The 12,098-nt window shown below is 38.6% G+C and overlaps 1 protein-coding gene across 2 annotated transcripts in view; it reads left to right on the top strand.

Moving 5' to 3' along the window:
* USP45 (ubiquitin specific peptidase 45) overlaps positions 1-12,098 on the top strand; it is a 55,185-nt gene that overhangs the window by 2,828 nt on the left and 40,259 nt on the right. For both annotated transcript variants that reach the window (XR_007707939.1, XM_035561713.2), the window contains exons 2-5: positions 5,145-5,254; positions 7,229-7,398; positions 9,005-9,108; positions 9,884-9,984. Coding sequence is in view for 1 of the 2 variants with exons in the window: in XM_035561713.2 (XP_035417606.1) it covers positions 5,155-5,254; positions 7,229-7,398; positions 9,005-9,108; positions 9,884-9,984 (475 nt within the window). In the remaining variant the exon portion in view is untranslated. The remainder of the gene's footprint in view (positions 1-5,144; positions 5,255-7,228; positions 7,399-9,004; positions 9,109-9,883; positions 9,985-12,098) is intronic.

The following is a 12,098-nucleotide window of genomic DNA, read 5'->3' as shown; positions in this document are numbered from 1 at the left end:
GGCCCACTGATTGATGACACTGCCCAGTTGCTGACCATGATGGATGCGGTTCTTGCTGGGGTTGTATGACATTTGATCTAGTAGCGAGCAAGCCAAAATGCCACAGGTAATGCTCTGAACAGACATCCAAAATATATCAACTTGCAACTTGCATCAAAACATGTGGCAGTTCTGCAGTAGTCACAGAGGATCTGACATTTCTGACCTGCGCAAGTCTCGTCTTTTTCTACTTTCACAGTTAGAAGGAAGCTCATAAAGCCGCATCACAAATATGCTACAGAGCATCTTGACCTTTTGACTTAATCTGCACATCTTTTCTGTTCAACAGCCCTGTGTTTTGGTGGTAGTCTGCTCTTGGCAGCTGTACAGTTCTGTTAAGATACATGAAAGCCCTGTGCTAATTTTTGGAATGCTAGATTCTGTGTTCTCTATTGCTTTTCCAGCCCAATGCAATTTTATTTTTTTTCGTTAGCAACATAAAATTGTATAATTTTAATTGGAAAGTTTGACTACAAATGGTAAGGCAGCTGGAACTTAGCATACCCCAGCTGAAAAGAGGAATTAAGGTAAACGTATTTGCCCCAGCTCTTTTCAATTCAGATGCCCACTGATGAAATAACTAACACTACTGGTTTCACAGTTAATGACCAGTCCTACTGGGAGAGTATTTCCCATATCCAAAGTAGTACCTGGAGACCCATTTAACTATATTTCGTAGGGTAAGCATGCTTAGATAAACTAATGGTTATTATGCCATTTTTATCTTATTTTTTTGCATTCTAGTAATGCAAATATAATCCTCCCAGTTAATCATGAATCAGGAAAAATGTTGTGATAAGCATTACACAGATAAGAACAAAAATACGACTCTTGCCCGAAGGGGCTGGCACCCTAATTATAAGATGAGAGAAGAAGTGGGTCTCGACAGATGGAATGGAAGCAGCGATATGGCAGCCGTCAGGGTGGCAGGCTATTCCTCTGCCACGCTGGTGGTCTGCTTCGCGGTTCTTATAAATACCACAGCAAAGCTGCAGCGTGGGGAAGCACACTGAGGTTGCGCGTTTTGCAATTTAGCAAGTGAGCTGTGGGGTTGTAGGAGGAGGGACTTAACCTCTGAGTCAGGTGTGCAAGGTGGGAATGGGTTTTGAGGGGTTCAGGCAGTGAAGGCTGTTTGCTTCTCCACCTCTGCTGCAGGAGGATCCTGTGAAGAGGAAAGACCTGCTTATTTTTTTCCCCAAAGAAAAGTGAATTCAGGTTCATTCTGGCCTTGTATCTTCTGTTGGTCCTAGCTCTACTGAGTTTCAGTAAGACATAAAACTTAAGAAATAATTACTAATTTTAGGAACTATATCCAACTCTTTGTAGTTTCTAAATGTATACTTTACTAAGAGGGTGCATTTTTGTGTTAAATACAGTCTATTTCACGCACACCTTACATTAAAAATAGACTAGGCATGCCTTAGGTTTAAGTCAACAAATTCAGCACTGGTATCTTAGGTTGATTTTTGGCACTTTGACAAATTTGAAGCTTTTAAAATTAGGTAGGCAGATTGTTCTGCTGCTTTTGAAGTGTTTTGATCTTTCTAGAAAGCTGGAAATTAGCAGTTACAGTGAGGAGCTTTTGATCTTAATCAGCTTTTTGTAGGCAGGCTGCCATTAGGAGTCTTTTAAAAAGTAAGTAAACCAAGAATAGCAAGTGGTGATGATTACAGTTCAAACTCTTGTATGCAGAGCTCAAAGAGTATGAACAAGTTTGGCAAATACTAGTTCTTAGTTTTGTATGAAATGATTGTTTAAATGGAAGAGGTTCAGCTCTTTCTATTCATATTCTTTATTTTTTTTCCATGAAACTGAGTAATTTTTATTTAAGATTTTTACTATGTGCTGAGTAGAGATCAGGGTGAAGGTAACATGCTGGCCGAACTCAGCTTTTTCTACCACAACAATCTTCATTTATTTATTTATTTTTGGCAGGTTGATTAGACGAATACCTTTGCCCCGTGACTTGATTTTGTGCATAGGAAATGGTAAACGTACTGCATTTGTTATTCCGTCACAGAAACAAACTTCCAAGCAAGGGTTTACAGGGGCTTCTTCCTGCTTGTGTATTCGGAGGAAGTCTTTCTCCTTCAGTATGTTCCTCAGTTGATCACTGTAGCCACAAATTAGTCTTTGAACGTATTCAGAAAAAAAAAAAAAAGGAAACTGGCCTGGAAAGAGACAAATCATGGGGATATTGCCAAGGTATTTAATCCTCAGTGTATCAAGTTCATTTCATGTAAATTGTCTGTTTCCCCTCTGCCTGCTTGTCCTGAATGCATTGCTTCTATGGCCAAGAGAAACCTAGAGAGTTTCTCTCTTAATTTTTTCTTAGCTGTATTCTATGCTTCTTTTTGGCTCTATTTTTGTTCAGGGCTTTCATTTCAATAAACTATTAATATTTTATTTCACGTAAACTGGAACAGGTCTAGGAAGGAATTCCTGAAGCACCTTACGTTTCTTCCTCATTTTTCTTGACTAAAGGTAATAATCGCATGGCTGGCATAAGAGTTTTGAGTCTGAATTGTTGGCCGTGATTTTAGTCATTAAATTAAAATTTTTACGTGTAATGTTTTCTGTCCCTGAATGTGCTGGAAGAGGTCAAATAGTGCCGTGTCTATACTATGCTACTTGTGTCTCAGATGCTTGCTGAGTAGCTACTGTGTTCTTATTCATCCCACTTCCACGCTTTTCAAAATCAGGCACAAACCCTGGCTGGCTAGGTCCTTGATATTCTGTGGCTTTTTTGAGAGCTCTCAGGTCAGTAAACATTGTCTGATGGATGCCTCAGTGCGTGTGTTTATGAAAATTGATTAATCTAATGGTCCATGTTATCTTTTGCTGTGCCTGCTCTTACTCAAAGATGACTGCGAAGTCTCTGGGTTGGTCGGTGGATTCCCAAGCCTGCAGCGTCAGTGCTTGGGTTTCCTGCCAGCGTTTGTTTCTAATGCCACGTTGATTATATTCAGTTAGAAATGCCACATTTCAGATCATTCTTGGTACTAATTGACACTCAGTCTTCTCCACATGTCCTCAAGGCTTGTAGAGAGCGGGTTCCAGCAGTGGGCTGCTCCCGCCCTGTTCGGATAGTACCCGCTGGCCTGCTGGCCACGGGCTTTCAGAGGTGGAAAAGACTTGCTTGTATTTCAGCTGGCTGGGGGCAAAAGCGTTCTTTTGTAAAGTTATCTGAGATCTTGAAATGACTTTCGTTTGGGTGAAAGCTGTGGTTTGGACAGCTTACATAATCTGTCCAAATAGATAAAGAATTTTTGTGCTGAAATGAACTGGTACATCATTTACGTCAATGCTGAATAACCTAAACGTGGCTATGTTCCTTTAGGGAGGACATTTTGCTGCCTTTGCTATTAACTGTTTACATAATATGATATAAAATCCTCAGTTTTCTAACAGCAGCTGTATCAGCCTTGCTGTCTGGTGAATGTCCTGATGAATCTTGTGCTTGGTTAAGTTGCAGTGCAACAAGTGGTGATGCAAGGTTTCCTGTGGAAGCTTATGTGTATGTATATCATGAGATCCCAAGGTAGAGATAAATATACACTTGACATCGTTTGGATCTGAAGCACCTTGTACTGTTTTGGGGTTGCTGTGTTGCATGGCTCTTGATGTACATCAAGGATTTGAAATGTTGTTGGATATATGTAGTCAAGAGCTGGAGTATTCAGATCTTTCTGACTGCTTGAGCTTGAAGTGCAAACCTGCAAAGTCAACAACCCTGAATTTAGCAGCATTATTTACTTGAATGTCTAAGCATATGAAGCTTCGTACCCTTAAGTACAGAAACTTTGGAAATCTGTAATTGAGGAACATGGCAGTATATAGTATACATTGACTGTGATGTAAATGTAGCATTTCACAAAAAAATGAATTGCAAGGAAGCAGAGAGCAAAGGTTTCTTTCTTACTCTATGGAATGTTGGAATCTAGATTGTTCCACCGATGGGCTTTACAAATATGAAAGGGGAAGGAATACCAAGATCAAGATTTAAAAACTTAGATGGACAAACTATAAGCTTTGACAAACTTATTTACTTGATCTATAGTAAGGATATATCTTTTGCTGTTCCCAAGTGTAGAGTATTTCAGAGGTTTCTGGCGCAGCAATGCGGTAGCACAGTTAAAGATGGTATCAGTGGGGCAGGTGACGTTATTAACTTGTATGTGGTACTGCAACATTGTCTTCCAAATAGAATTGCTCATAGGTCTGCAGTGTATGAGTGTTTGATTGTCATGTATTCATATGTTTTTGGAAAATAAAACATAATTTTCTTTGTTTTTTTTTCTGAAGCATATTATTGAAAGACATCCTGTAAACTAAACTGCGGAAGCTGTGTGATGCACAGCTGTACTGATCCAGTGAATTCAGATTTGTTTTTTGATTAAATGACAGTATGCTGAAATCTCTGAAGGATTTTATTTTTTTAAGTTTGGTGGAAAATATTTGTAATTGAGTTCTGTTTCTCTTAGGACTCCTTTATTAATTTCCTATGAGAGCATTCATTTGTATGGATTCTCTGATGAGTAATAGAGGAGTCAGCTCACACTGCGGTTTGTTCTTACTGGTAGCTGAGGACAGTTTCATAAGAATCAGAAGACTTTTGCATTTGATTTAACTGTCTGAAATTACTCAAAAGGTTTTAGGGAATGTGCATGGGTGAATGGTAACAGAAACCTTTACCAAGGGAGGTATGTTAGAGATGAGAAGCTTTTATTTTAATGAAGTTTTTCTTACCATGAAGTTACTAGTAACTTACAAGAACCTAAGGCTGGAACTTTGTAGTAGTTTAAAATGACAAAAATAAAGTAAATTGCGTTCTCCCAGATACTTACCACTGCTGCTTGGAAGAATGTCCCCTGTAGGTGCAGATACAGTTTGTAATGTCATGTAATAAAACTGATCTTACAGCATTCTTAAGAGCTATTATTAACACCTTCATATTTTATATTACAAAATAGGTGACATTAGTCAGTCTAAAACTGTGTTCAGGAGATTTGAATATGTGACTTGATCTTCACTTTTAGAGTTTAAACTCAATAAACCTGACAAAGCGATTAGACAATAAAGCAAACTCTGTTTCTCCTTCCTAGTATATAACAGATGCGGGTGAAAGATCCATCAAGAGCCAACCCTGAGAAAACAAAGAGAAGCAAAAGGCCTAACAGGCCACAGGATGAAGACTCTTCAGATGATATTGCAGGTAAATACATTTAAGTGTTGTTTTGCCCTAAGGTTGAGGGCTAATAAAATCCGTGTTGACTATGAAAACCACAACTCAGTGGTACCAGGTAATACTTTTCTTGTTTGACTTTATAACAAAACATCCTCAGTCAAGTCTTTCTGGCATGATAGGTTGTTACACTACTTGACTGCCTTGAAGGGCTGGAGAGCTGATTGGTCTTCAGTGGCAAGCTCTTCAGAGCACAGGGATGGTCCTTTCCAATGTGCAGAAGTTGAGGTGTGCATGGCAGGGAGCCGCTTGGCTGGGCAGGGAGCTGCTGACTGAGCTGAGGCAAAAAGGAAAGGCATAGAGGGTAGAAGCAGGTTTGGGCTGCCCTCAGAGGGGCTCCGATTATGTAGGGATGGGATTGGGCAAGCCAGCCTCGGAACTGAATCTGGTAGGGATGTGAAGGGTAAGAAGGGCTTGTTTGGGTACTGTGACAGAAAAATGAAGACTAAAGCAAGTATGAGCATGCAGCCTGAGGGGGCAGGGGGCCTAGGGATAAGGGACTCAGGAAAGGGCTGAACAACTTGGACTGCTTTTTTTTTTTTTTTTTTGCCTCTGTCTTTACATTATCCAGAATAGAAGACAATTGAGAGCTGTTAAGCAAACTGGTCCATGGGGTCGGGTGGGTTACATCTGAAGGTGCTTAGAGAGCTGGGTGATGGTGTCATCATGAGGCTGCACTCTTGTCATCTTCATGGTGACGAACTGGGGAGAGTGGCTGATAACTCTGGAGGGTAGGTCTGTCATTGAGAATGACCTGGACCTGCTGGCAGGAGAAATGGGCTGGCAGAAACTTGATGGAGTTCAACAAAAGCAAGTGGAGAGTCCTGTTCCTGGGCCAAAATAACTACATGCAATTACAGGGTGGGAACCTGGAATGGCTTGAGAGCAGGTTTGCAGAAAAGGCCCTGGAGGTCCTAGCGCACAAGCTGATTATAAGTAGGCAGTGTGGCTTGTGCCTGTTGTATACCAGATGGTATTAACAGGAACGCAGATCGAGATAAGTGATTCTTCCCATCTTTTCAGCACTTGTGAGAGTTCATCTGGAGAACTGTGTTCAGGTGTGGGCTCCGTATTACAGGAAAGACATGTTGGAGTGAGTCCAGCAGCTGGTCATGCCCTCCAGGTGGTTAAGGAGATGGAGACCATGACATGTGGAGAGGGGCTGAAAGGAATGGGTTTGTTTAGCCAAAGGAGAGAACAAAGTTTCTTCCTTCAACCATCTGATAGGTGGTTACAGAGAAGGCAGAACCAGACTCTTCACGGAGGTCCACAATGGAAAGTACTAAAGACAAAAGTTAGGGCAAGGAAAATTTGGCTAGACATAAGGAAATTTAGTTTATTTTCACTGCAAGGATGGTCAGACAGAGAACTGATTTTCTAGTGAGGAAGTGAAATCTGTCCTCAAGGCAATTCAGTGCTCGGTTGAACAAAGCTGTCAGCAATCTGATCTAAAATCGTATTTGGCCCTGCTTTGAATTAGGCTTTGGACAAGGTGGCCTTCAGATGTCCCTTTAAACCTAAGTTTTTCAGTGGTGAATTCTAGTATTCAGAGTCAGCAGTTGTAATAAGATCCTATAGGTATTTGGCAATCTTTTTTTTTTTAAGATAGGAGGGGATGTCAACTGCTTGCGTTGTTATGTGCAAAAATAGATTTATGCAGCATTTCACTGTTGACAAAAACAAAACAGTAATTAATTTTGTACAATAGCAGCCCTGTTAATGATCCTAATACAAAGTAGCTTATCTGTTTTTAAGAGGTGATGGTTAGTGACTTGAAAGGGTTTTTCATTGTAGGAAGACTGAAATAGAGGTCTGATCTTTCTTGATCTTTCCTATTTTTGTTTTTTCCTAATGCTGAATTGTTGAAGATTCTTCCTCTTTGATGTGCATGTGCTCCCTTTCATAACTATTATCTTTAATTGACCAAAGTATTACCTTCTGTAGGCTTAACCTGCCAGCATGTGAGCCAAGCAGTGGATGTGCATCATGTGAAGAGGGCGGTAGCTCAGAGCATTTGGTCAGTATGTTCAGAATGTCTGAAGGAGAGGCGTATGAGTGATGGCGAGCCCGTGGCCCCTTCAGACATATGGCTGTGTCTCAAATGTGGCTCTCAGGTAAGTGTGTGTTTTAAATTTATAGGTGGATAGGCCCTGATTTTCTGAAGGATGTTACTGGTACAGATCCTGCCCGTGTGGCATCTCATTACTTTCAGTGAAGTGGTGTGACATAAGTGCTTAGCTGTGAGAATCTGTGCTTCAACTTTAATAGAATGGGATGTGGCATTGTGTTCTTCTTGTTTGGTTTTTGGCAGTATTTTGGGTTATTTTTATGCATTGTGGTGCAGTTTGGCATTGTAGGTAGTAGGTGATGGTTCCACCTTTTCTCTGTTCATCTCTCTTCCATCTCTTGGTACATATGGAGAATTAGCTCCAGGAACTGTACAGTTGCAAAATGCATCAGTTCAGCTGGCTTATCTGGCTGAAGATACTGCCGATAAAAATGCATGAATAAATGAATATGTATATTCCTGAATCAACTCATACTATGGACACTCAATTGCTAGATTTGATTGAAACCAGGGAGAAAGGACTGTGCAGGAGTGAGAATGCTGCTTTCTGTGGCAGCTAGCCATTAGTCCGGATCAGTTATAATGTCAAATTGTGGTCTTAGAGTTTAAAATGGCAGGTCCTGACCCCAAGGGCTTGTGCAGGTTTCTGGCTTGTGAGTGAAGTAAAGGCTGATGCAGAAAAATTCAGTTTACAGGCAATGTCATGCTTAATTCTGCTAATAGTTGCCAGAAAAAACGCATTTCACGTTTTTTCTTAGACTTTCTATAGGTCTTACTACAGTAAGGACAGATGCCATCTTGTACCACGATTATCTAATCAGATTTAATTTTGCAAAGAAACATGCTATTAACAGGCTTCAGAAAATAGTTAAGTAGATTTGAGCAGAACTCAGATTATCTCTGAAAATTTGCAGTTAAGGACAGCTTTTAAAACAAGGTAAATATATGTGCTTTTTCATGTTTATGTGGTCAGTAGCCTCCAAAACTCATGCCTTATTCAGAAATCAGTCTTTACTTCTAAGTCCTGCTCTGTAGATACTTGAAAAACTGCAGATGCTTTCTCTTGAATTTGATGTACATAAATAGTGTATTTGGAGTATATTTTTATTGAAAAAAATTATTTATATGCCTTTTGCATTTGCTGTCTGGAATGCATGTAGCATTCTTGAGCAGTGAGGCTTACCTATGCTGTCCTGTCCTTGATATTCCATGTCCAAATAAGCTACATAGTCATTTCCTTCACTTTTTATTTTTAAAGAAAATTCTTATCTTTGTGAATGGCATAATTGGCTTTGTATTGACAATTCTTATTCAAAAGGTAGGAATTAGTTCTGTTAAATCCAAACAAGCTTAATAACAAGCTATAGTTCTGTTTTTCCCAAATAGAAAAGATGAGATTTTTTTTGTGTTGTAATGGGTTTTCCTTTATTAGAAAAAATGGAATTTACTTATTTTTGCAAAAAAGTCAATTCATATCTTTGTAATACTGAATTATAAAGAAAGTTTAACCTTCTCAGTCATTGCAAGTGAATATTTGGGCACTATAACTTTTAGTTTTAAGAAGTAAAGTTTTTGTAATTTATTTACTAATAATGTAGTCTTTTCCTACTTCATTTTTTTTTTCCTTATTGTGTTAATATTTCCATTTTTAGGGATGTAGTAAGAACTCAGAAGGCCAGCATTCTCTTAAACACTTCCAAACAGTGCGTACAGAACCTCATTGCATTGTTATCAGTCTCAGCACGTGGATCATATGGTATGCAGGTGTTCATTTATGCTTATATGTAAGGATTTCTTGTACCTTAAAGCAACGTCTTCTAATTATAAAGAATCATTTTGACAAACGAATGCCTTATATAGATCTCTAAAGAGGAGAGAGGCAGGCTTTCTGGAGCAAAAATTAGTTTGTCCTTATGATTCTCAGAGAGGTTGCAAATCAAATAAAGTAAATAGTGGTTTTGGTATGCTCCCTTCCTGCCCACCCTGAGAGAGCTATTTTCTCTCTATATCTCCTCCATTGTCCAAACACAGGTTTCTTCCTGCTAAGCAACATTCAGTTACATCAGCCACATTTTTCTCTGATATCAGTTGTTTTTAAGTAGACAAAATGTCTTGAATTGCTACTGAACTATGGTTTTTACAGTGGCCATGACACTATTGCCATGGAAGGTTAAAGCATACCAAGATAACTGTTTGTGAGTCCATTGTGTACTATAGAGAGTTGGCTGGTTATAGGAGTTTGTCTTTCCTGCTTGTTTCTATATGGTTATTTTCAGGGCTACAAACTGATTTTAATTAACTCTGTTAATTTTGAAGTGCATTAGGGCTGATCATTAGGCGTTCATGCTCTTCATTAGGTATGAAGAGCACGTATGTGATGATGGGATTCATTTTTAATTCATCTTTTTAGTACTAAAAATTGAAACCTAGAGCTTAAGTAATTTGTGTAAGTTTTTTTTAAGAGGAGTCCGTTAAAATCGGGAGGTGAATCCGGATATCTTGATTTCCAGTTCATTTCCTCTTTTGTTTAGGTGTTATGAATGTGATGAAGAGCTGTCAACACATTGCAACAAAAAGGCTTTGGCTCAGATAGTTGACTTTCTTCAAAAACATGGTTCCAGGGCTGAACCAAGTAAGTTTACACAAATAATTTTATCTAGGACATCTGTAATGTACTGTCTTTAAAAATGAGCATTTCAGATTTTAAGTCATATTAATAATATAATTGTAAAGTTATGTATGAGTGTGTTAGTGTAATACAGTTTGTAACTGCACAGTTACTTGGGCAAGTAGTGATTATCGTGGTGTTTTTTATAAATAATTTCAATTTTTTTATCCAGTACAATTAAGTTTTTAAAATACTTTGAGCACTGTAGGATGGTTTTCGCAGATTTTGTCTTTAATGAAGAGAAAGTTGTTTATTGTGGAGAAGATATAATAACTCAAATATAATGTGCTATAAATTAATGCACAGAAACATTACAGAAGAATTAATGAATTGAATTTTTCTCGTGTGGATGTGTCACGTCTTAAAATTTTCAATTTGGATTTGTTTTCCGCAGTTAATTAAATTTGTGTAAGGGGATCTTCTAGTGCTCTGGTGTTGGATTTACTGCTTTCTGTTCATTGATGTCATTGGGTTGTGATATAATGTTCATTTCTGTTAATAAAAAATTCTCTTAAATTATTTTTTTTTACTTTAGGAACCTCCTATATCTTACCAGTATATGTGATAGTAGGTAGAACTTTGTATGTGCGGCCTTCAGCTGTCTACTGTTGATAATGCTGATGTTATTCATTCTTACCATAACACATACTGCAGCATTTCTGGCTTGTAATTTATGGAATACGTCAGATTCCAAGTTTTCTTCACAAAGCAAAACCAAAAAGCAAGCAAACGAACAAAAGCACGTAACTGAAATTGTAAAACAATTGGTTGCAGATTTTAGCAGAGGTTGGTAGTCACCTGTTTTTAAGTAAGACTGGAAAAGAATGCCTTAGTGGATTGGACTATGTATTCCTTTAGCTGCATGTGCGCAAATCCTGCTAGTTCTAAGAGGTGATATGTATTTTTTGAGGGGAAAAAAATGTAAGGGTCACTCAAATTCATATTTTGGTCTAATCACAAGTTGTATGTTAAGTTATTTGTTTGTAATAAATTGATGAATTGCTGCTTTTTGCATCTTTTTGCCTGGAACAATGAAAATGCAGTGTGTGATTTCACTCATTCACAGTTTCAGTTTCAGTTTACATGAGGTCATAAATGGGTGTTGTAGCTTGCAGATTAAAAAGCTGTAGTGTTTGCTTCAGTTAATTCCATTTTTGAACTTCTGGATAAGATTTTCAGAAGGTATATGATTCGTTGTGCTTCATGCTTTGGATTCATACTGTGTGAAACTTGAAAACCTTTGAAGTTTTCTGGGTATGCTTAGAAGTTTTTTTTTTTTTTTTTTTTTTTTTTTGTGAAATGTCTTAAATTAAACAACTAAAATTCCAGACTAATTCAGAAAAAAGTAAGCTTATTTTTAAAATCAGGTGTTTATAGTAGAACAGGGCAGGATATATTTCTTCTATATATGTATTTGTGTTTCATTTTGATACTCTGGAAACACATATTTCATTTAAATATCTGCCACTTATAACTGGAAACTCCTTTCTATAACTGGAAATTAGAATGTATTGGTTTTATTTAGGGAATAAACTTTTTTTTTTCCAGTTGATTTAAACTGGTTTTCTCTCTAGTTTTTAAAATCAGGGTTTGAAATAAAGAGCTAGCTATCATCCAGTGTTAGTTTGTAGTTACGCAGCTTGTGACAGGAGCCTATGGGAGTTCACCCTGCTTGCTGCGGTGCCCTGAAAAGCGAGGTTCTGTGGCAGTGATCCACAGTGTAGCAGTAACTAAGTACACCCAGTGACCCAGAGCTTTTACTGTGAATACAAGGTAGTGAGTGATGCGATACAGTTGTACATGGGTGACAGACTAACAAGTCCACGTTCCCAGCACCTCACACTGTCTGTGAGGTTTCTGAGGCAGTGCTGCCTCAGAAGCAAAGGCCCTACAGCTTGCTCCTGCTCCTTTCCTGGTCGTTCTCCATGGAATTGCTTTGGGAACTGTGAAGGGCAGGACTTGTGCTGGCTCTTTTCTGGTCTGGATCAGCTCCCAGGCATGATCCACTGCTGGTGAGAGCAGCACCGTCGTGCACCAGCGCGGCCGAGTGGTCACCCCCTCAGCAAGATGGCTCCGAA

The sequence above is a fragment of the Cygnus atratus genome, chromosome 3, assembly GCF_013377495.2.
Source record: "Cygnus atratus isolate AKBS03 ecotype Queensland, Australia chromosome 3, CAtr_DNAZoo_HiC_assembly, whole genome shotgun sequence".
In the NCBI taxonomy this organism is placed as follows: Eukaryota; Metazoa; Chordata; class Aves; order Anseriformes; family Anatidae; genus Cygnus; species Cygnus atratus.
The sequence above is the reverse complement of the archived record's forward strand: the minus strand, read 5'-3'. Positions and strand labels throughout refer to the sequence as shown.